Source organism: Myodes glareolus, chromosome 13, assembly GCF_982192425.1.
Source record: "Myodes glareolus chromosome 13, mMyoGla1.1, whole genome shotgun sequence".
Taxonomy (NCBI): Eukaryota; Metazoa; Chordata; class Mammalia; order Rodentia; family Cricetidae; genus Myodes; species Myodes glareolus.
In genome coordinates this window covers 12,367,446-12,391,761 of record NC_142038.1, presented here as the reverse complement: position 1 = coordinate 12,391,761, position 24,316 = coordinate 12,367,446, and the positions used below count along the sequence as shown (strand labels likewise).

The following is a 24,316-nucleotide window of genomic DNA, read 5'->3' as shown; positions in this document are numbered from 1 at the left end:
AAAATTAATTTTAAAAACTATGACAGTCAATGTGTTTGTATTGTAGCGAAGTTTAAATTTAAAAAGCATGTCATTTAAAATAACACAAGCTACAAAATACCGAGGAGCAAATATAACTCCCAGTTCAAATTACAGGAAAGAAATGCTTGCATTTACAGGAAGAAGCAGTATTGTAAAGCTGTTAGTTTTCTCCAGTAATTCATTCCAGAGAGCATCTCAGCAGGGGAGAACGGAGTTCATTCACAGGTCGGGGTGTAGCAGCATGTAGCTTCGGGGTTAATACACAGTGGTATCTGCCTCAGGTGTAGACTACCAGAAGAAAATCAAAGAGCCCAAAAACACAGATAGTGTCATACACTGTCAGAGAAAACTTGGAAGTTGTGGTGCTGGTGCACTTTGTGGTCTGTATCAAGGAGGGAGGATACTTTATCTGTAAATATATTCTAAATTGACTATTAGAGGTGAAATGTTAAATGTGTTAGATTCTTAGACAGTAATACCACATTCATTCTTTCTTTTTTATAATTTTACTTTTTAAAAAATTTATTTATTTATTATGTATACAGTATTCTGCCTACATATATCCTATAGGCCAGTAGAGGGCACCAGATCTCATTACAGATTGTTGTCAGCCACCATGTGGTTGCTGGGAATTGAACTCAGGACCTCTGGAAGAGCAGTCAGTGCTCTTAACCTCTGAGCCACCTCTCTAGCCCCTAATTTTACTTTTTTGAGACAGGGTTTCCCTGTAGCTTTGGAGCCTGTCCTGGAACTTGCTCTTGTCGACTTGTAGTTCTGGCCTCGAACTCACAGATTCACCTGCCTCTGTTTCCCGATTGTTGGGATTAAAGGCGTATGCCACCACTGCCCAGCAACACACATTTCTTAATGATAGAAATAATGTGTACCACCAAATAACATTTAAAATAGCTGATACATATGACCACACTAATGTGAAATGTTAAAATATACAAAAGACCTTCAAAAATCCCTTGCTGTCTGAAGATGTATAAAGCTTATGTAATTGAATCTATAAGTGATTGTGGTAGACTAAGAAAAGATAGTGAATATGAACAAGGGGTTGCTAGGAATAGACCCCCAAACAGTCAGCAGTGGTGAAGATGTCACTAAAGTCCTTATCATGACCTCTGTATATAAAACCTATCCTACAGCTAAACTTAGAAGGTTCAGACAATGTCAGGTGATAATTGAATAGGCTCATAATTCTTTGGAGGATTAGTAATTGGTATAACTACTTTGGTAGTACTTGATAAAGTATTTCATTTGTGAGTCCTCTGTACCATTTCTCCTTCTTGATAGTATGTTTCAAGGCTTTATTATGTTTTTAAGATGTTACAAACACAGTATCAAAACTTGTTACTTACCTTTTTCCTTCTGATTTTTAAAACCAATGCTACCTTGGTTCTCCTCCTCTGTCACGGTTCATTAGAGAAATAGAGTACAGCCTGTGGGGAGATGTCTCTGAAGGGTGTATGCATGAATGAATGCTCATTAGGTTGCAGTATGAAGTGTGCTTGCTGTGGGACTCTCGGTTACAGAGTTTGAAAGTGCTTGCGCTAGGACAGCATTGACATGGTGTAGAAAGTGTGTGTACTAGAGCATATATAGAGTACTCCTGAGAGTGGAAACAGGGTCTCTGGTAACTGCCAAGACGACACTCACCAGTGGCCATGAGCCTTGTTGTATTCAGCTAGAGTGAGAGAGCTAGGTGGATACAGGTTTTCATATGCATAGGTCAGCACAAGTAGCTACAGCATTGAGTGAAGAAAGTTAGTTGACCAGAGTTGGGTTCAACATAAGTGTACAAAATTTATAAAGTGTACAAAATTTTAGATTATACAGTGTGGCAAAACCCTTAAGTGAACAGTGGCAGATAGGATGGTTCTTTCTGAGAAGCACCTAGAAGGGAATGGAAGTAGCAAGGTAGGGGTAGAACTTTTTTACTGTATTTGCATGCTTTATATTTGATGACTACACAGTCCTAACGTTTCACAGTGGATCAAAAGGATAGGGATGTTTAATACGAGGTGTGTGTTCTTGGTGCCGGAAATGATATGCAGTGCTGCTTACACAGACAGAGTAAGCCATACTTAGAACCTTGCTGTTTTTAACATCCCATCTCAATAATAAAGATAACTTGGAGGAATGAATAAATTTAGCTCAATGTATGAGACCTTTGTGGAAAAAATTAGATGACATTTTGATGGATATCGAGTCTAAAATTACAAATACTACATTTTCATATACAGATATATTCACAAATTTATTGTATTTCTGTAGGGCTGTTGTATGGAACTTCTGTATCCCAGAAGATAATATGAGAGGATGAAAAACCATCCTAGTCATTTGGAGGGTTTTTTTTTTTTGTTTGTTTGTTTTTAGAATGCATATTCTCTGGTATCATTTGCATCAAAAGTGGTTAAAAAAACAACGGTTGAAGAGTTCATAGGAGAGGAGTCATAGTTCAATAAAATATGTAGATAATGCTATTTGTAGAACTCAGAGATTTATCAATAATTAGAAGACTTGGTTAGAAACTCGATAGTCAGATCTTACCTAATTGAAACTTTCCAGTGAGTAATCTTGGGATCTCAGTTTTAGTAAGGTATTTTGTAAACTGTCTTTGGCAGTAAAGACTGTCTTTCTGTTCTTTCAAAACCCTCATTATATAACTACCACTTCTTGCTGGAAGTAGAAAGAGGTACCCTCTGAACTTAGTTTTTAGTTTTTGCAGATGCTAGAAAGCAAAATTCTTCATGCCAGTGAACTGCTGCCACACTGTTGAAGAAAACCATGCTATTCTATAAATGATTCATTCACATTTTTGTGGTAGGATTTTAAGTTTTATTTTTTTGTTTCATTTGTATTCAACTTGGAACAAATTGCCATGTCTTGTCAATTTATTTTCAATGCATTTACATTTCAAGCAGTGACTTAATACTTGTTAAAGTATGATAAATGGCCACCCAGTATCATAATAAGTATTGCTGAAAATGTTATGACATAATGTAAGAATCATCCAGAGAAATGGCAATCAGCCTGGTTACCATGATAGGGAAAGTTATTGTTGGTAACTAAGTGTTTGCTTGATTCCAGATTGGTCATAATTGGTCCTTAAGATAAGGGGCACATATGTGGTAACACAGGTCATGTCATTCAGATAACTCAGAATAGGTTTACAGTTAAGGTATTTTCATTTTCATAAAACAATTTTATAGAAAAAATTGAGATATGCAAGGTCACATCTTCACTTGTACCTACAGTGCAGCGGGGGAAGCTGCTGGGATCTTCCTGAAGAGAAGTCCGGGATTTGTGTTCTTGCTGATGGTCAGGAGGTTTAGTTGTTATTTGTTTTGAGCCTAAATTCTTGTGACTGGAATAATTGAGCCAAGAGTCTAGAAACTTTTTAGGTCTTCGAGACAGGTTTTCTCTGTGTAGCTTTGAAGCCTGTCCTGGAACTCCCTCTGTAAACCAGGCTGGCCTCGAACTCACCGAGATCCACCTGTCTCTGCCTCTTGAGTGCTGGGATTAAAGGTGTGCCCGACTGAATATAGAAACTTTCAAGATAAAGTCTTAGACTTTTCCTTTTCTGCCAGTTTTTCACAGGACACATGGATCAGCCACTAACCCAGGAAAAGGATTTATCCTAAAAGATCTCAGTAGCCACAGCAGGCTAAATGGCCTTGAAGCAAGCTTTGGGTTCTGCTGGTTTGCAGTTGTTCTGCTAAGCTTGGCCCACCTGCCATGTGCTCTGTCTAGTCTCTCCCGCTCTACTGTATTTATGTGGCCCTAACCGTGTGCATAGCACATCTGCTTGTTTAACAGTGTGTATAAACTGATCCTGATAACTTGCTCTTGAGATTTGTGTTGTTCCCCCCCCCCCCCCCGCCGTGTTCCCCATGGTGTTGAATGCACCAGTGCATACTTGCCTGCTAGACCAGGAAACAACCCCACATACCTTTGAATCATAAATGCCCACATCTAGTTGGTCATTAATTAGTCCATGTGAATTGTCTCCAGAATTACAGTCTTTTTTTTTTTTCCTTTTAGTGATTTTATTAGTATGGTCACAAGTTTGACACCTATAAGTCGCAGTTCAGAGCTGACGACAGATACTGTAAAAAAGTGAATTATTGAAGTATGGCAAGATTTAAAATGTCATGAGCATGCAGGCCCCATGCATTGATGCCTGTGTCCTAATTGGAATACCCCCTCTGCTCATCCTCATGGCTCTGTACCGTTTTTAAGGGTAACAGCGTTGATTCTTCCCTGGAGCTTGGTGACCAACCACACCTAGTTTCAGCTTGTTGGGGTGAAAATATGACTATTGCTAATGTGAAATTAGTCGTTTTGATGAGCACAAATTGTGCTGGCTTGAACCCTCTCATGTTCTGTCACAGTGCTTCCAGAACCCACGTTCTAGTGATTAGCTCCTAAATTGTTTCCTTACTTCAGAAGACATGCTGAACTCAGCCTGTGAGCTATCTGAGACTTCTGCGGTACCTCTCCTGTCCAAAGGTTGAATTAATCATGTTCTCTGTACTAGAAAAAGACCGTGTCACATGGTGTTATATAGTTAGCTTCCCTAGAGCATACTTTGTGGTACAGTAAGAATACAAAAGGACCATAAGTATATTCTTTGCTTCCTGCTAGTGTTACAGAGATTATTGTGCATCTGATGGGGTTTTATATGTCTGCCTTTTTGTCAGATTGAAGCTTGGTGTATCGTGCTGTTGCTTGTGTTTTATCCGTCAGCTCCTGTTGGTAGTTGAACAGCTCTTGTTCGGATTGTTGCTCTTTTATTGCCTTACAGCTCCCCAGCTGAGCAGACTCTACCTGCCCACTGGGTCTGCTCCACTGCTAAGGAATGCTCTAGAATCCAATTAACTCTGCTTGCATTTTTTTGGTGTCTATAAACTTTGAAAGCTGTCAGTGCTGTCATACAGTCTTGTTGGACAGACTTAATATGTCCGTAAGTGGGACCTGGAGCTAAATTGAGTGGATGTCATGAATGAATCTTTGAGGCTCTACTGGCTGCTTTTCTCTTCTGAGGGAAGTGAGTATGGCTTTTAGTTTGATCATGACAGTTGTTTCTAAGAAGCCTAGTTCTTCACTGAATCCCTGCTTTGAGAATGATCTTTTAAAAAGTGGAAAGTCCTTCTGAGAAGATGCTTGATATGTTTTGTAATTTTTTTGTTTTTACCACAGTGTAGCTCTGTTATGGCAGTCATAGCCAATAACCTTAAATACATGTGTCTTGGTTGTTATTTGGGCTTTTAGTTTTGTCCTCAAAACAAGAAACAAAAATTTTCCCCAGGCATCTTGCAAATATGTGCTCCCTGTCTTGCACACCCTGTAACAGGTTGTGGGAAGACACCCCAAGGCTGTATTTCTTGGAGAGGTAGTTTCTTCCCTTCTGGTGTTAGGGTCTTAGTGTGTACTGCTGTGGTAAATCTTCTGAGGTTTTGAAGACATTTAACTCGTTTATCAGTGTCTTAGTATATTTGTTCACATACTGTTGCCCTTTTAATTGATTGTTAATTGATTTCCTTTTCACTCACAATATACATCTGAAAGTGCACAGTTCCAAGTTTTCAGCTCTCTGGGTTTGAATAGCTGTGTGCTCTCATGTGAGTGAGGAGAAACAGTGTTGCTGTCTCAAAAGGCTGCTTTGTGCCTTGGTAGGCATCCCATTCTGTTCCTCCGTGCCTTTGAGACAGCCAGTTTGTCTTCTGTCCCTAAATTAGTTCTGTCTGTTTTGGGAAGTCATAAATCATCAAACTGTGTATATATGGTGCTTTTGAGATTTACCCATGTTGTGTAGTGTAAGTAGTTGGCTGAGTTTGTTTCTGAGCAGTATCTTGTTTGAATATACTACATTTCAAAATGTTGAAATAGTTTTGATAGTTTCCAGTTTGGGGCTATAGTAAATTATGGTTGTGAACATTACTTTTTATTTGTATATATGTATATTTGCCTGTATGAGTTTATGTGCACCATGTGCTTGCTGGTGCCAGTGGAGGTCAGAGGGCATCATCACATCCACTGGAAGTGGTGGTTGTGAGCTACCTGATCTGGGTGCTGGGAGCTGAACCTGAGTCCTGAGAGGAGTAAATGCTGTTAACAGCTCAGCCATCACTCTAGCCTCTTACTACAAGCATCCTTTTGTTTTTTTGTTTTTGTTTTTCGAGACGGTTTCTCTGTGTATCCCTAGTTGTCCTGGAACTTACTTTGTAGATCAGGCTGGCCTTGAACTCACAGAGATCTGTCTGCCTCTGCCTCCTGAGTGCTGGGATTAAAGGCGTGCGCCACCACTGCCTGGCTTATTATGTGCATTCTTAACACAGCTCTCCTCCTCCTCCCCATCTCTGTCCATGAGTGAATTTTGTTAAGCTAGCTTTGAGTTTGTAATCCTTCTGCCTCAGTCACCCGAGGGTTCAGATGACAGGAATATATCACCAAGCTCAGGTTGTAGGTCAGTTTTTAAAAATGAACATAGTTTCATATTTTTTTGAAGAATTTGTTTACATTTATTTGTTTTGGAGCAGGGGACATATGCTTGGAGTGCCAGCCTTGCTGACACCTGAGTTAGTCTGTGCTGTTTTAGGCAGTCAGTGTGTGAGACTTTGTTACAGCACCAGTAGGACATTAAGGTAGTCTGTGTTTTTACCAACTCTTGGCACTGTCAGAAAAATTTAGAACCATTGTAAGTGATGAAATAGTATTTCATTTTGGTTTTAATTTACATTTTTCTGACAGTAGTGGTATTAAATATCCCCTAGTATGATCTTTTACTCTCTTTGATTAAACATTTGTAATTTGTTACTCTTATTTAACAAATTTTCTTTATTAGTTTTATACATTCTAAATTATAGTCCATTGTCAGATACACATATTGTAAAACTTCTCCCAATCTGTGACTTGTCTATTTACCTTTCAGTGGAACTTTCATATAATTATTCTTTAACTTGGATGACTTACTTTATAGGAATTTATGGTTGGTGCTTTTTAAAATTTTTAAGGTCATAAAAATACTCTTTTCTCCTCCAGAGATAAAGATTCTGTCCAGCCATGAAAAATGGCGCGAGGAAGTGGTAGGTGCTTTTCGTCTACATGTTGGGAAATTGTTGGAAAGTAGACTAACTTGGTGCCTTAGTGGAAAGTAGGCTGTTAATCTGTAGGCTCTTCTGAGCGTCCTTGCCTACTAGAATCGTAGCCTTTCCCTGGGGACCTACTCTGTAATTACTAAGGCTGTTTAGGCTTTTTAATTTTTGTTTTTGGTTCTTTTCAAGTCTTGAAATAAGGGAAGGTAGGTCACTTACTTTCCTTTTTCATTCTCAAAATTGAGTTTGACTATCTTTTGTTTCCATGTGAATTTTTAGTATTTTCCCCCTTGATCTGCAGGTCATTGAACCCAAAGTTTCACCCTTGCTCTAAGTGCTCTGCCACTGAACTGCACTTGGCTGGAGCTTAGCATGCTGAGACATTTCAAGTCGGGAAGACTAGACATTAAATAAGTATAATTAACATTTCTGTTCTGGGATCCCCACCCTGTTCACACCTTTGTGATTCACTTTGGATACTTTAATTTGGCCTGTCTTCAAGTTCACTGCGTGAACTGATAAAGAATGGCTTCAGGACATAAAGCTGGTACAAAAATCTAGTTTACAGAGTAGTACCGTGCGTAATAAATAGGACTAATATGGTGAGAGTGGGTGGAGAGATATATTTGTGTTCATAGCTGTAAAACAACAGATTAAAAAGCAAGACACTGATAGGATGGGCAGACACTTGCTATGTAGTGTGACTTTGGAAATGTATAAACATTTACGTGATGGGTATAAAATTTAAGGAAAAGAATAGTCCTTATGTGGAAGGCACAAGGAAATAGATCTATCTCACATTGCTGTCACCGCTGGAGAAAGTGACTATTTTAGGTGACTTTCTAAGGGAGTTTCCTGAGTGTCCTCAGTAGATAGAGATGCAAAGGAATCTTAAACTTTGTATAATAATCTTAGTTTTAGAAATTACATTGGTATTATGTCAGACTTTTTTCTATATATAGTAAGATAATAAAAGTGACTATTCAAAACCAGTGTTAAAGAAAGGGACATGAGAATAAACCAGAGTTACAGTGCACTGAATGGATCCCACCCCCACCCCCAACCTGCCCAGGACCTGTGATGTGATTTTATTTGGATAAAAGGTCTTTTGTCAGATACAGTTACAGATCTTGAGATGAGGTTGTTCTGAGTCTTCCTGATGGACCCCCAAGCCCAGTGCTCTTATAAAGGTTTGTGGTAATGCATGACAGCAGCCCCAGGAAACTAATAGAAATAATAGACATTAAAATGAAATACTTAAGCATTTAACCCGATTTAGCTTTAAGTAAATGTGTTTTAGGTTAAACACACAACCCTAACTGATGAGAAAAAGTTCCTTTTAAAGAATTATAGATAATAATGGATGGAATAGACTGAGAAAGTAACCCTAATAAATAGATCTTGCCACTGGTCATTAAAGGGTGATCAATCATATTGCATGGAAAGATGATAGAAGTTCTTAGCCTGCAAACTGGTACAGCAGGTAGAACATTGTTGGCTTGTAGATAAATAATGTGATACAAACCACACAGTGTCTATTGTTGGGAGGTTGAAATATAATCTAAAATATGTATAGCTAACTTCCTGTTGTATGGATAGAAGAATAAATTTTTGACCCCACAAGGAAAACAATTAGAGAATGTAAAGTCACATAGATGGTACTTCCTGAATCAGTTTTATGAAGAAAAACAAAAGTTGAGGGTAGGGACTGTTATAGATTTAAAATGACTCAGGAAGCAAACTATCCAAATGAATTCCATTGTCTGTTTTGCACCTGGACTCAAAACAACCGTAAGATGAAATTTTCCTTTGAACCAGGCAGGCAGATGATGGATAATAGATGATTCCGGGCTTTGATAAGGATCTGCTCTTCTTATGGGTACTAAATTACAGAGTTGAAATAGTTGTCAGAGATTTGCTTTTTTTTTTTTTTGCCTACTACTCTATGCTATCTACGGTGGACAGTGGGAGATTGTGTGTGGGTCATTCTGGGGGTGGGGGTTGGCTGACAGCCGGTGCGGTGCTAGGCTGGGAATCAAACTCGGGTCCTCAGGCGGAACAGTTGGGCGCTCTGCCCCCTGAGCCGTCTCTCAGGCTGGAGATATTTGCTTTTTTTTTCTTTTTTGGTCTTTGTTTTTGTTTAAGGAAAATTAAGGTAGTACCATACATATCTTAATCATTGCCACAAGTGGGACAAGGGTATTACTATTTCTAAAAGTAAATAATATTGTGTAAAAAATATGTTCCAACAGAGTCTTATAGACATCTGTATCTCTGTCAAAATTGAGCTACCCCATGAAACAAAAGATGCAGTAGGTAAGAAAGATAAAGACATGGAAAATAACCACTTTAGCTCACAGAGGTGAAGGGAGTTCCTAGTGATGCTGCCGGTCAGGGTATTGTTAGTTCAGTTAGAGTGGAACGATACAGTGCTCTTGGATGGGAGTGTACAGAATAAGAAAACAGTCCATTGAAATTTTTTTATTTGTATGATTGAAAATTTAATTCAAGGGACTGGCGTAGTGTTGGTGGTAAAGTGCATAGAAAATAAACAAGTGAAAAAGCAAGTTAATTCTGGTGAGTACCAAAAGGTACACAGAAACATGCTTACATAGTAGCTTCTGGTCTCATCAGATAATGTACAAATAATTATTTATTACAGCTGCAAAGTGGTTTTCATAGTAGGGGGAAGGAAAAGTCAGTGGTGATGAAAAGGAATTAGCTCAACATTGTCCATAGCATTGTCAGTAGCTAATGCCTGCACTTGATGCTTGAAGGGTTACTGTTACAAGCCTGTTCTTTGACATAAAATAAAAGATACCAAAGAATGGCATTTTGATATAGGAAGCAAAATTGTTCTTAATTTTGTTGTGTATGTTACTAGATAACAGTAAAGGGGCTGGAGAGATGACTCAGAGGCTCTTAAGCACTGGCTACTCTTCCAGGTCCTGAGTTCAATTGCCACCACCACATGGTGATTTGCAACCATCTGTAATGAGATCTGGTGCCCTCTTCTGCCATGTGTAGGCATAATAAAAAAGAAAAATCTAGGTAACAGTGAAAACAGGTGTTAGGAATAGGTAGAATTAAAGCTGATGAGGTTGAATAGAGCCTTTCTCCACAAGTGTGCTTGATTTTCTTAATGAAAATTTAAAATTTAAAAACCAGGTGGTGGTGGCGGCGGCGCACACCTTTAATCCCAGCACTCGGGAGGCAGAGGCAGGTGGATCTCTGTGAGTTTAAGGCCAGCCTCGAACTGAGCTTCAAGACAGGTTCCAAAACTATAGAGAAGCCCTGTCTTTAAAAACCAAAACTCTGTGAACAGTTTGTTTGTGTATATTTTAGGTCTCCCTTGCCCTCATTGTTGGGAGGGTTGAACCCAGAGCCTGTTCATGTTAGACAAGTAGTCCACTACTTAACTATGTATACACCAAGCCTTGATTTTTGCTAAATCTTTTGAGACTAGAATGAGGTTCTAAAAATGTTAAAAAAAATTATCTTTGTGAAAAAATTTTATTATTATCAAGTTTTAATTTGAAAAAATTAAGAGTGGAGAGAAATGGCTTTAGTAAAATTGTCTGGAGCATTTATAAAGATTTTTATTTGCAAAATTATATTTGCCTAAGATTTGAGTCATCCTGATTTTTAGAAGGATTTGTTGCTACAATTCAGCATTTCAATGAATATAGAATTCCAGATTGAAAAATTTGAATTTGTTTGCTATGGTTTGCATTCGATAGCATGTTGAAATCACTAATTTAGTTTTAAAATTAATGTTCCAATGTCTTTTCTAGGGTATATTTACCAGGCTGTTTCTGAGTGTGGATTGTAACCTTTGGTAAGAAAATGTCGTCCATCTTGCCATTCACTCCGCCAGTGGTGAAAAGACTTCTGGGATGGAAAAAATCAGCCAGTGGGTCTGGAGGAGCAGGTGGCGGGGAACAGAACGGACAGGAAGAAAAGTGGTGTGAGAAAGCCGTGAAAAGTCTGGTGAAGAAGCTAAAGAAAACGGGACGATTAGATGAGCTTGAGAAAGCCATCACCACTCAGAACTGCAATACCAAGTGTGTCACCATCCCCAGGTAAGTGAGGCGGGGCCGTGCGTGTGTGCGGAGGGCACCTGGAGAGGGGGCGTCTGTACATAGTGGTCGTTAAAATACAGTTATTTTGTTCTCTTAAATCCTGTTTATTTTACAGTTTAGTTTCTTGAGTAGTGAAGTTTAGTCGAGCAGTATTGAGATTTCTTTATTTTTGTTACTTGAAGTTGTTTGCTGTTCTCATCTTCATGACTGAAATTTGAATAGAGTCATTGAATGGAAGGTTAAACGGATGCCCACAGCTATCGCGGACAAGTACTGGCTAGTAGTTTCCTTCTTCCTTGGTCAATCAGTAAATAGTTAAAAGTGCTGCTGTCTTCTGTTGAGATGCACGCTCCAGCAGGGACTGTAGGTGAGGCCGCGTCTCAGAGACCGGACTTAAGCACTGGAAGGACCTGTTTCTCACAAGGTTGGAATTTTGAGTAGAATTTTAATCATTTTATAGCTAAGTACCACAGTTAGGAGGGTTGTGGCAGATCATTTGAAAGCATGTTCCAGTGGTTTGTGTGTACATTACAGCTGCATGTGTGTGTCCAGAAGACAGATGTTCTGAGTGATGGCAGTGCTGTGGGCCAGGGCTGCCTGTGCTTGTTTCCAGTGATGTAGGTGATGGAACACCAGGAACACCAAACTTCCTACTTGTCAGATGGAGTAGATTGTTTCTGCTTTGTTTTGTAGACAGCCATTTTTCCTTTGTTTTATGTGTATCTTAAGTTACCTTTCTTGGTTTGTTCTTTTGTTTTTACAAATGCTGATGAGGTGCTTGGTGTGTGCATTATTTTTAGACAAATGGGGGCGTAGTGATGAGCAGGTAGAAAGTTCCTAAGTCAGTTTACCTGTTGAATAAGTGAACATAATTTGAGAAAGTAATGAACTCAGAAGACAAGTGCAGGGGTGGGATGTAGAGCATGTGAGGCAGAGGTTGCACAGATGTTTTGGCTGCAGAGGTCAGATTTGAGCTGGTCGCCAGGGAGACAGTCTTGTAGCCAGGGGAAAGGGCCAGTGTAAAGATTCCAAGGCAGAAAGGAAGAAAAAAAAACACTCAGCATTTTAGGGAGTTGGGGAAGTTTGAAAGTTTGACCAAATAACATAAGGAGCAAATAGGGACTCTTACAGAGTTATCCTGGCCAACAGACAAGTGCTGAGGGGAGAAGAGGTGGTGGTGCTGTGGGCGGGTGCAGGTGGGCGTGCGTGGGCGGGTGAGGATGTGAAGATGAGCTGTAGTGTGTGACAGTCTAGTGCCGGACGAACAGAAAGACGGACACGGCTCTGCTGGATCTCAGAATGACTGCACTTCCCTGTGTTTGAAGTGGATGTCACAGAACTCACAGCAAATCGGCTAAGATTAAGTCAAGTTTTGCTTGTTAAGGTTTCATTCTGAGGTTGGTAGCATTTAGTTTGTAAATAATTTAAGTGTTCACTGCTTGGCTCATATGTGCTGGATTTGCTGTTGAATTGCTTGCTTGTTGGTGAAGGAGGTAAACTTATATAATTCTTCAGGGATAGTACTTACTAGGAAAGAAACATGCCCAGGGACCTCCATCCAGAGGAAGCCCTGGGAAGCTCTGTCCCAGGAGTCTCTGTGATGGAGAGTGGAGATTAGTACAGAAACTGGTTTCAACAGGAGTAGCACTGGAATGGAGGTGGTAGAAGTTGGGGACAAGTGACTGGTGAAGGATTGCTCATTCCCAGTGAGAAGATATCCTCAGAGTATAAACTGAGGGGCTAGTGATGGTGGAGCCGATCCTGAAGGTAGCAGGAATCCACAACATGCTGTGCAGGGACTTCAGACTGCACTTGAATGTGACTCGGAAGGATGGAATTGTTGAAGTCTTAAATTCAAGACCCAGAAGGCAGCTTAATTTTGTTATCTTTACAGTTTTGTTTTTCTAGTGGTGCTAAGGATTGAATAGATAGATAGAGGGCCTACACGTTAGGGTACTCTACCACTGACTACATCCCTCACTCTTACTTTTCTCTGTCTCCCACGACCGCCCGGCTTATTAGTCATTGCTTAACTATTAAATATCCTTAAACAGTAAGTTTTAATTGAAATTCAGTCACCTCCGTTATGTAGTGTAAAATATGGGAGGTGAGCGTGGGAAAGGTAATTTAGGCTACGTGAGTTCATGAGTGTTGTGGGTAATCTAAGGCCAGTTCAGACAGCTATCTCAAACGTGATATAAAATGTATTTAGCCTCATTCACTTTCAAATGCAACTAAGCTGTTAATAAAATAAATACCTTAAGACTTTACAAGCCTAAAATTACAAGGTCACTTGGTGGAGAACATACTGGCTTACAATATAGCATGTGTTTACAGCTAAAATACTTGTTTTGTTGACTTGAAGCAGTTTTCCCTTTGTGCCCTTTGCCCCACTAATGCAGAGTGGGATTAAAATTGCCGAGAACATCTCTGACTTTCTGTTCTTCTATTCCCCCACCTCCAGCTGCCGCAGAGAGTTAGAAGCTGGAAGGGTAGCAGCACTAGTCAGCTTTCTTACTGTGCTGTGCAGTAGAACAGATGGCGCAGAGCCATTGATGTGGAGCTGGACCAGCCTGGGCCAACCAACTCAGCTGCAGGAAATCTTCCTGTCTCTGTGTTTTTAAGAGCAGGGAAAGGGAGAAAACTCAGTCATAAAATCATAATGGGAATTGAGTCAGGGAAGAAACTAAAAACCGTTTAGTATTTTTAGCTATAATAAAATAAAGCAAAATCAAAACCTCTGATGGGAATGGAGTTATAAAATTAAAAACAAGTTATTATAGGACCTAAAATAGCAATTTCATAGTAGCCATAGCCATTATGCATGTGTGGGAATACAGAGGTCATGTAATAACTTTTTTAGTCTTTCATCCTAAGGAAACAGCTAAAGGAACAGTCAAAGATTCCTCATATTCTTGGCAATGATTTTCACCGAGGAAAAGAATTTATTGAAATCCTCTTAGTTTCTTTAACTCTGATAACAAAGAAAACTTACCCAGCTTGTTTTCTGCCACAGTTGAACAAGGGTGGTGAAACAGAAAGCTCTACTGGTCTCAGAGTAAACAACTGCAGAGTTGCAGATACTAACTACAGTTCCTTGGTTTATTTGATAAAACCCAGGTGATAATTGCAGAACAAGGTCAAGTTTATCACGCACTACAGGATGCTGCCATGACAGGAAATCTAATACTACACACACTTCGAGGCATCATCTTGATGAACCAAGAAAATTTTCTGTTAGATTCACCGTTTGTACTGAGAAACTGCAACTAAGTATATTTATAGTTTGATAAAGCATGTATTAAAAATGTTAGGTTTAATATGTAACTTTTTAAAAGGAGGTATACCAGGTTTTTAGTGGTAGTTACTTATGGGTGGACAAGAGAAAGAAGTGCTCTATTATCTCTTCCTGATGTTATATGTAAAAGTGCTTTACCCTTAGAGTTAATACAGTTAAATGTTTAAATAGGATTTAGGACAGTTTAATTCTTGTCTCCTTAATCTACCTCTTGTTCATGTTTGTATTTTTCTCTGTATTGTTCCAGTTTTAGTTTATGTGCTGCTGAAGTTAGTACCATGTATAGTATTCTTTGAAGTCAATTTTTCTCTTAAAAGACAGTTTTGAACTGGACCTGGTGGCCTGCAGTCTCAGTGCTTAGAGGTGGATGAGATGGTGAATTCCACAAAGTCTGGGTTACATACACAGCAAGACCCTATCTCAAGAAAAAGAAAACAAAACCCAATTTAAAATAAAAAGACAAGTTTATTGTTTTAGAATTCTTTTACACATAGCACACACGTCCTGCCTCCAGAACTGTTTACTTAGAAACATGGAAGCAGTATGTGTATGTGGTTGAAAGTCAGCCTAGAATATACTGTTGGAAAAAGTATCACAGGTCTTCTCTTTCACCCAGTTACCCTCCCAGTAAAGGTCATATTGCTTGTTAGGCTGGTGTCCCTTCAGGACAGTAAGTTTCTAGTGTGGTCATTGATGCTTGGTTTTTCTTTTGCATCTTCTAAACTTTTAAACATCAGAGTAATCAAAAGAATTTGTTCAGATTGTCAACTTCTTTTCTGGTGTCATATTCATATGCTTTTACATGTCTGGGTAAATGAGGATACTTGGAAGTTATTTGAAACCCAAACTGTAGTATTCTTTTATTCCTAAACATGGGTGTTTACTTCAGAAGAGGCTAATTCTCCCTCACATTTATGCATTGTGCAGATTAAGTGTGGTTCTGGGTGGAGCACTAATGGGGAAACTCTTTGATTGCTGGTTTTGAGTTAGCTTACCCAGTACTGAGACTGGATCCTAACAAAGTGGGTGTGGCTTCGACTTTACTGCTTCCTTGTGAGGGAAAGGTGGTGGTGTGTGAATATGCTCACAGTCCTGTTTCTGCTCAGAGAGAGTTGTAAGATACAAGCATTGGCCATGAGTAGAGTCTATTTGAAACAAACACATACTCCACGTCTTCTCTTTCCGTTTATGTTTTTCAGAAGGATGTGTATTAATTGTAGACATTTAGTTGTATTACCTATCCTGCATAGAAAAAGTTTTAAGACAAAATTTGTATTATGTAAAATTTAGTTAATTCAAATATATAGTTTATTTGTAAAACCAATGAGATCAGTGACTATAAATTCAAGAGTAGAACTTTGAGGTTATAAGTAATGATACTTTTTATCAGCCTTAGCGTGCAATTACAGTTTTTATGTGCTCTGTTTATAAATTGGGAAAGTGCTTGGATCGTGGTTAAGGATCCTATAAAATGCTTTGAAAGGCACTTATGAGACTCTTAATGGTTTTCAGATGCCTACGTTATGGTTTTTAGGGTTTTTTCAAGGGGTCTCCTGTTATAACATATTCAAAGCCCTTTTGTATATCTAATATATTCAGTCATGAAAGTTTTTTTAATCGTGCATGTGTGTGTATGTATATGTATGTGGATATACACATGCGCACATGACACATGCGCATTCATGTGGCTGCTAGAGAGCAGCATCAGGTGGCATTCTTGCTGTCCACCTTATGTGAGATGAGGTTTTCGTGTTTTCCTGTTGTGTGTATCGGGCTAGCTGGGTCACAGTTTTCAGGGAACTGTCTTTGCCTCCCACCTGCCCTTAGGAGCTCTGGAATTAGAGGTGTTCATACTGTGTCTGAATTTTGGGTTCTGAGAATTTCAACTCAGGCTTTCATGTTCTTGCAACAAGTTGCTTTTGTGCACTGAGCCATTGGCCCGGCCCACAGAAAGTATTTGCCATGTATAAGTGCCTACACATGACAGGAAACCTTGTGATAGCTTTAGGGAATACAGTTTAACATGGTAGCACTGGTCAATGGGAGGTGGGCTTTCACCAAGGCCAGCCTATTCCATGTGTTGTGTGTCTTCCTTTGGAACTGAGTTCCATGTTGGTGGATGAAGACAAACACGGGGTTGGAGGGACATTACAAGCATTTAACACTTTATTTTCAGAAAATATTTTATTGTAACCATTTTTAATTGGGATTTCCTTTTATTACCATCATTCTGCCATTGTATGTATGTATGTGTGTGTACGTGTATATACATATGTACACTTGTGTTTTCAGGTATGTGGAGGACAGAAGTGACAGTGGATGTATGTCTTCCTGTGTCACTGAGGTAGAGCTCACAGAATTGTAGAGCTCGCTGATTCAGGAAGACTTGGCCAGTCATTGAGTAGCAGGATGACCTCTCTGCCTTTCCAGCACTGGGATTCTGGGCATCTACTGCTGTGCCTAACTTGTTCCCAGGCGCTGTGTCTAAACTCAAGTCTGTCATGCTGGAATGGCAAGCACTTCACCAGCTGAGCTGCGTTTCAGCTTTGGTGTAGGCTTTGTTCTCAAGAACACTGCTTTGGGGTTGTTACCGGATATGTTATAGGAAATGCGCTTTGGGAAACTCCTGGATAACTGATCAGTAGATGTTGAAATGAGACCTGAAGCATGTTTGGAGACACTAACATCAATCATCTTGACCTTTTCCTTTTAAAACTACCCTTTAGGCTCTTGCCTGTATTTCAGAGGATATAGTTTCTCCGAAGTTTGCTAGGGTGGTTGGGGATGGGGAGGGGTGTTAATGGAAAACTTTTTTCGTTTAGGTAGAGGAAGATAGCTACTAAGCAAAAGTTTATAATGAAAAAGTAACTTAGTTTTCGCATGCCAGGCATGCTTTATGTCTTTAATCCCAGCACTCCAGAGGCAGAGGCAGGTGAATCTCTGTGAATTGGAACCAACCTGGTTTACATAGTGATAGTGAGTCTGGGCCAGCCACATAGTGAGACATTGTCACAAATAAATGAAAAGATTTTCCCTGTTGTTTGTGTATGGTGGCTTCCGACAGGTGCATCTTAGGGATAGAGGGCAGTCTGCAACATTCCCTGAACAGTTAATCTCGGCATGTGAAAGCCCTTGCTTTATAAGTGGGAGTTGGTTTCCATTTGGGTGGTATGCTAAATTTTGAATATTTGTTGTTACATTATAAAGGCATTTAAAAAATCATTTATTTGTAGAGGAGTAGGTATGTAGAAGTCAGAAAACAACTTATATAAGTATGTGGGTCCCAGAGTTTGAACTCAGGTCATCTGGGTTGGCTGCAAGCTGCTTTACCCACTGATCCATCTTTTAGGCCCTTTAAAAGCATTTCTTTACAACCAAATTAAAGAATTGCAGAAATCTATGCCTTCACTTTTACAAGATTCCATTTTTTATTAGTCATCCCTGTCTTTCGTCTGGTGTATATTCCAGGTTTTTCTGCATCTAATTTGAAAGACTAAAGTGATGTGTTTTTATTAGGATTTTTCTCCATTTGCGGTACTATTTTTTGAATTGTTAAAGATTATATGTGAAAATAAAATTAGAAAACCCATATGCTGTATTATTAAAGTCTGTACTCTTTTCAGCATTGGCTGTATTTTTTAAGTAAAAAGTTCATAATTTTCAAGTGACTTGAGATAGTCCCACAAACCATTTTTAGACTTGATACTAAGTTGTTTCAATGGCCAAGGATGTTGTATGTCTGTGGTAATTTTCAAGACAGGGAACATGTAGGAATATCTCAAGTTGCATTATGACAACACTTATAGGTAGGCATAAAAGATATCGGGAGCATTTCCCCTTTGGGTCCGTCTGTATCTAAGTTTCCCCTTTGGGTCTGTCTGTATCTAAGAAGGGCTGTGCCAAACCAAAGAAGGGCACAGGCATTGACCATGACTTGACAAGGATGTCTCTAAAAGATAAGAGGTTAGTATTTATTAGAAACATAGATAAAAATTGTTGGCATGTACTCAAGTGATGTGCAATAAAAGGAAATTACTTCATAATTGAGTATAATGTATATTATGCTAACTGTGATATAGGTATGTAACTTCTAATATTTAATTATTGTAATTCACTGAGTTAACAGCAGAGAAACCTGAAGGTTAAGATCAAACACATCTTAGCAAAACTCATAGTCCATTTATATGCCCAGCAGATTGGAGTTTCTTACCTGATTAAGGACATTTAAGAAAAGAGATGGCATACATTTAATTACAGAAGACTTTAAGATCAACAACTAGACAAAAGCATTTATTCCTGTGGTTTGGTTCATTATTTCAGTGGAGGAACTATCAGTTCATTGAGTTAATGGAAAGTCTAGAAAACAAAGGTAAAGGAGTGGATCACCTTTCTTTCTGTGCAGACAAAAGCAAATGAATAAATTCAGCAAGGCAAGGCTGTCCTTCACAAATGCATTGTCTATCTAAGCCGGTAATATTACACAAATAATATCTCAAATAAATGGAAGTGTGATAGTAAGAAAACGACTCCATACTTAAAATACATAGGAATACAGTCTGCCTAAAGGATATAAGACCTACGATCTTTCCATGACATTTCAAAGCTTTGCCAAGAGAAATCAAAGAAAGGAAGGAAGAAGAATCAGATTTTATCTAGCATGATCAGGTCTGTCTTCCTGTTAGACTGACACTGTGTCACATGGCAAGCTGCATGAGCTGAAGTAGCGTAAGGTGATAGAGACACAAGAAACAAATTTTAGATCACTTTGCCAGTGAGAAGAAGAGAAAATGAATGATATGGTAGATTCTGCTTTTTTTCACACAACGTGCAGAACCCACTACGTCTGACCTAAAGTACCACAAGGTACACTGGACACACACAGCTCTGAAAATGGAGACCAGAATCCCAGTAAAGAATGAACTACACAGGAGAGCCCCACGAGGCTATAAAGGGAAATAATCTGCACCTGACAGATTGAAGGAAGAATCAAGATTGAGGACAGGCTATAAGAATTTCAAGAGACCTTTTAAGAAATAGGGTTTTTTGTGATGCAAGTGGCCTTGTACTTACCGTGTTGAGAGAATAGGACTCTGAATTCCTGATCCTCCTTCTCCACCTTCCAAGTGTGGAATTGTAGACACGTGCCACCACACACTCAGTTTTTGCAGTGCTGGGAATTGAACCTAGGACTTTTTACATAGTAGACAGGTGATCTACCAGCTAAGCTATGTCCTCCACTCCCCTAGAAATCCTTAAAGCCAAATCTCAGAATTTAGAGTTAAAAGTCCCTCAGTGCTGTGCTGGGCCAAGCCCTGGCTGCCCTGGCTCCTAGAACTTGTGCCTGGTCTATATTGTAGTTTGAGTTAGAAAGTAGAATTTTATATTTTAATGGAATATATTTCTTTTTCGTCAGTGAGAACTCACTCATTGTGTTCACCTGTCTCCTTTGCGAATATATTAAAGAGTTCCAAAGCTCCTTTCTTGGTATGATAGAAGGAACAAGGAAAGCCCATGGAGAGGACTGGGAAGAGGGCACAGGCAAGCTCAAGGATTTGAGTGCCATCCCAGTACCTAGTGGGGTGAACAGAGACTCACTGATCACCAGCCTACCCAACTAGGTGAGTTCCAGGCCAGCGAGAAACTGTCATAAAAATACAGTGGATGTGCCTGGGGAGATGGCGAGTGGGTAAAAGCACCTGGCTACTCAAGCCTTACAACCTGAGTTCAAATCCCAGAGCCCACATAAACACCAGTGTAGCAGCAGTGCAGTGTGCCGTCCCAGTGTGTCCCTGTTGGGAGGTGGAGGAGCAGAATTTCTAGAAGTTCTTGGACCAAATCAAGTAGTGTCTGAGATGCCCTGTTGCAAACAAAACAAAACAAAACAAAAAAAACATGTAGAGATGACAGACATCTGGGTGTCCTTGTTATCAGTAGGTTTCATACAGGTGCGTAGCTCCTGGAGCCCAGCTCCCAAGGCTGTCTTCATGCACACGCACTCTCTAGAGGTAGATGTCTTGTCCATTTGTGTAGGGTGGTGGCAGAGTAGTCAGTTGTTTCTACTTTGTTCCCTTTGTTATTATGATCATTGTTGACTCCTCAGTTTATCTAAAATACAAACTTGGAAATACTTAAAGATGAAAGAACCAATTAGTCATCAGCAAAAGTAATTATGGCTTTTTAGTTACAGATTTCTTCCCTACAAATCCATATTGAGTATATTACTCATCAAGAGCTAGAGTCTCGAGGGAAGCTTGTTTTGTTGAGGCCCTTCTCTAATTTATTGACCGATTTATTTTGTTCAGTTTTCAACCTGCTTTCATTTTTTTTCATGGGGTATCCTATATTCTTACCCACTTTGATTTGCAGAGGAGACATTCTCTTTAGACAAAGAACGTTGTAAAAAAACAAATTGCTCAAACAGTGATTGTTTAGTTATAGTTGTAAGTCATACAGATAGTATGAATAGAAAATCTAGTTTAAAGATTTGTTGGGTTTGGGGAGTATGTCTTTTTTTGCCCAAAGTTAGTGCTTTTTTTTTTCTTTTTCTTCCCCCCCCCATTTCCAAATTTCCAAGTGCCCCTCAACCTTGAACTCAGAGATCCACCTGCCTCTATTTCCCGAGTGCTGGATACAAGGGATAAGCACTCATGGTTGGTGCTTCTTTTCCTTTCCTTCTGTAGTATTGGTTACATATGAGCTATAGGCCCTCCCTGTGTAACTCAGGCTCGCTTTCTCTTTGAATTTGCTATGTAGCCCAGGCAGGCCTCAAACTCAAATGTAATTGTAATCCACGGTAGCCTGAAACCTGTAATCAATTTTTGTGCTGGTAAAGCAAATTTGTACTGGAGGCCCAGGACCAAGTGAGTGCTTTCTTGAACTGAGTTCTTACTGCTTCTTTTTATTGTTCAATAGAATGTATATGCACAAATATACATGTATTTCATGTAAAAAGTATATTATCACAAACGTGTTCATGGGTATTTGAAATGAAGTACAAAATGTTAGTTTATAAAATAACTAATCTAGGATACAACTTACAAATTATATGTTAGAGTTTAAATTGAGCTTCAAATGTGAGCTTATTGTTATTTTAGATGAAGAAAAATTTGTGTGTAGGGAGGATTTGGTATGTGAGCCTGGCTTGAACTGGATCTAGATCCTGTCTCAGTCTCTCAGATGCTGAAATTGTAGGCTTGGGCTACTATTTCTGACTCTTAACTTTGTTAACCTCATAAAATTTTTGTATATGAAGGCATTTGTTGATTGGATGTTCAGACAAATTAGGTTTGATCAATGAAGGCACCAGTGTGTCATATAGGACCTGTTAAGTTACCTGGACAGTTCTTTCCCAATGGTTCTGTCGCTAAGCAATGTTGGTTTGAATTGACTTTGTCAGTTCAGTGTATTCATGTAAATGGAATCAATTCAGTATCTAGCCTTAAATGTTGAGCTTCTTTCCATCAGCAGAGTATTTCTGAGATTCATCAGTATATTTAGAATCCGTTACACTGGTGAGGGGTATGGCTGTGTGATAGAGTACTTCCCTAGTTCACTAGTCAAGTATCTTAGCGTGTGGGGGCCCTAAAAACACACAGACAGACACATAGCATAGCAGACAAACCTCACGTTTGAGTTCTTTGCATTTTCATACACTTTGAATTGGCTTCATTAACTGCAGTGTCACAAAAGATTGTACAAAAATAATGGCTCTAATAGATTAGAAAGATACAGACCATGTTAAAAAGAATGAAACATCTCAATATGGGATCATTCCACCTATGAATACAGTGTATATTTACAGGTGTTTTAAATATCTCAATATCTTTTAGTTGTTACTTAAGCTTTCTGTATCTTGATGAATCTTTTTTTAAATATTTTACATTTTAGATTTGTTACTGAAATAATGGGAATACAGTAGATTTTATCATTTGCTTGTATATCTTACAACATTGCTCAGTTCACCAGTGTATTGTAAAGGTTCGTCAGAGTCATCCTAGGATTTCTATATAAAGTTAAGGCAGTAGTCCCAAGAAAACAGTTAATATTTCTACCTTTTTCTGTAGTTTTCATTTTTAATTTTTCTTTGTTGTGCTAAGTAGAGCCTCCAGTGCAATGCTGATTAGTCACACATAATTTTCTATAAAAATTTTAAACAGCAATTTGATTGTTTTTAATATGAGTAGAAATTGAACCCAGGACCTTCCTGTTTTAATATTTTGGATTGAACCTAGGCCAGCCTCCCTCCCTCCCTCAAGGCCAGCACTTCTGCCACTAATCTGTGTCCCTAGATGCCTTTTACTTCTCACAAAATTGCCAAGGCAGGCATTTAATTGGGAGCCTCCTGCCTCAGCCTCGTAAGTAACTGGTGTTATACAGGCCTGCACCACCAATTCCGATTCAAAATAGCTTATCTGAATGTGTTTTCCGATGTAAATGTGTCTTTATAGCTTCTCTTAGCTGTCCACCCACCACCCCAAACATTCTCATATTGTGGCATCATTATCATTTAAAATATTGTAAAGTGTATTTTGTTATTTCTTCTTTCACTTAGAGGTTATTTAGTCCCATATTGTTTATTCTAAAATTTATTGATTTTTTTATGGCCCCAGCATATGGTGTTTTTTTTTTTAATACTTTATGTATACCTGAGAATTTGTTAACGATGTACAGATCTTCTGTGATTTACAGATGGTTGGGGTGTGTGTCTTGTCTGTCTATCTGTGTCTCTGTGTCCTATCTATTTAAAGAATTACTGAGATTGTTCTGGTGTTGGTTTCTTATTTTGTTGGGTTTTGCTTCTTTTATTTTGTTACCCCCTTTTCTTCCTATGGTACCTACTAGGAGTAGAACTGTGGCCTCCCACAGGTTAGACCAACACCCTGTCTCTGATCTGTATCCCCAACCCACATTTATCTTGAAACCAACTTTAGATACTTTCAGGGTCGTTAGTGTTTTGTGTTTTTATCTTTGGTAATAGTTTTATATCTTATCGTTACTAGGGAATTTGGGGCTACCTCCTGGATTCTAAGACTTGTCAGTAAGAGGACTGGAAGATGATATACTTGGAAAGAAACTCAAGGACAATTTTGTAACAATTTCAGAGAAGGACAGGAAAACTGGCAATTGTCAGGAAGAGAGAAGCTGTTCCCTAAAAACCAAAGAAAACAATCGGTTTTGGCAAAGCAACCACATGAAAGTGGAAGAAGCAGGGGCCTCAGAGAAAGTGAAAGCCCTAGGAATCACAGGAAAACAAGATCAGGCTTTGATCAGAATATGAAAGAAAAGAGCTGAAGTCACATTTTCCTGGGGAACCTAGGAGAGAGTGCAAGTACCTGGGCAGAAATACTTGGTGGGAGCTTTGCAAGTGGCTGCATGGAGGGTTTCTTGGGATGACAAATATATTATTTCAAAAAAGGAATGATTCTATCCCCCAAAGATTTATTTATTTGTATTTTATGTGTATGACTTTTGCCTGCATGTATGTGTGTGTATTGTGTATATGCCCAAAGAGTTCAGAAGATGGTGTCTGATTCCCTGGAACTTGAGTTAGCAGTGATTGTAAGCCACCATGTGTGCGCCAGAAACTGAAGTCAAGCTCTTAACCATTGAACTATCTCTCTAGCTCCTTCTCCCATCTCTTTATCATGTCTTTAGATAAATCAGCTTTCTTCGAGCAGACTTCTGGCCAGGTGATTGACATGCCTAACTGGATTAACTCTTAAGAGAAAAGGCAATAGTATTTACTGTTCTAATATTTGAAGTAGATCGGAATGACATGGTACTGCCCAGGGTTACATGTATTCTTTTGATTT

General features: G+C 39.0%; 1 protein-coding gene across 3 annotated transcripts in view; it reads left to right on the top strand.

Moving 5' to 3' along the window:
* Smad2 (SMAD family member 2) overlaps window positions 1-24,316 on the top strand; it is a 67,195-nt gene that overhangs the window by 13,256 nt on the left and 29,623 nt on the right. For all 3 annotated transcript variants that reach the window (XM_085676412.2, XM_085676409.2, XM_085676411.2), the window contains exon 2: window positions 10,919-11,206. In XM_085676412.2, the coding sequence (XP_085532538.1) occupies window positions 10,971-11,206 (236 nt within the window). In that variant the 5' untranslated portion in view covers window positions 10,919-10,970. The remainder of the gene's footprint in view (window positions 1-10,918; window positions 11,207-24,316) is intronic.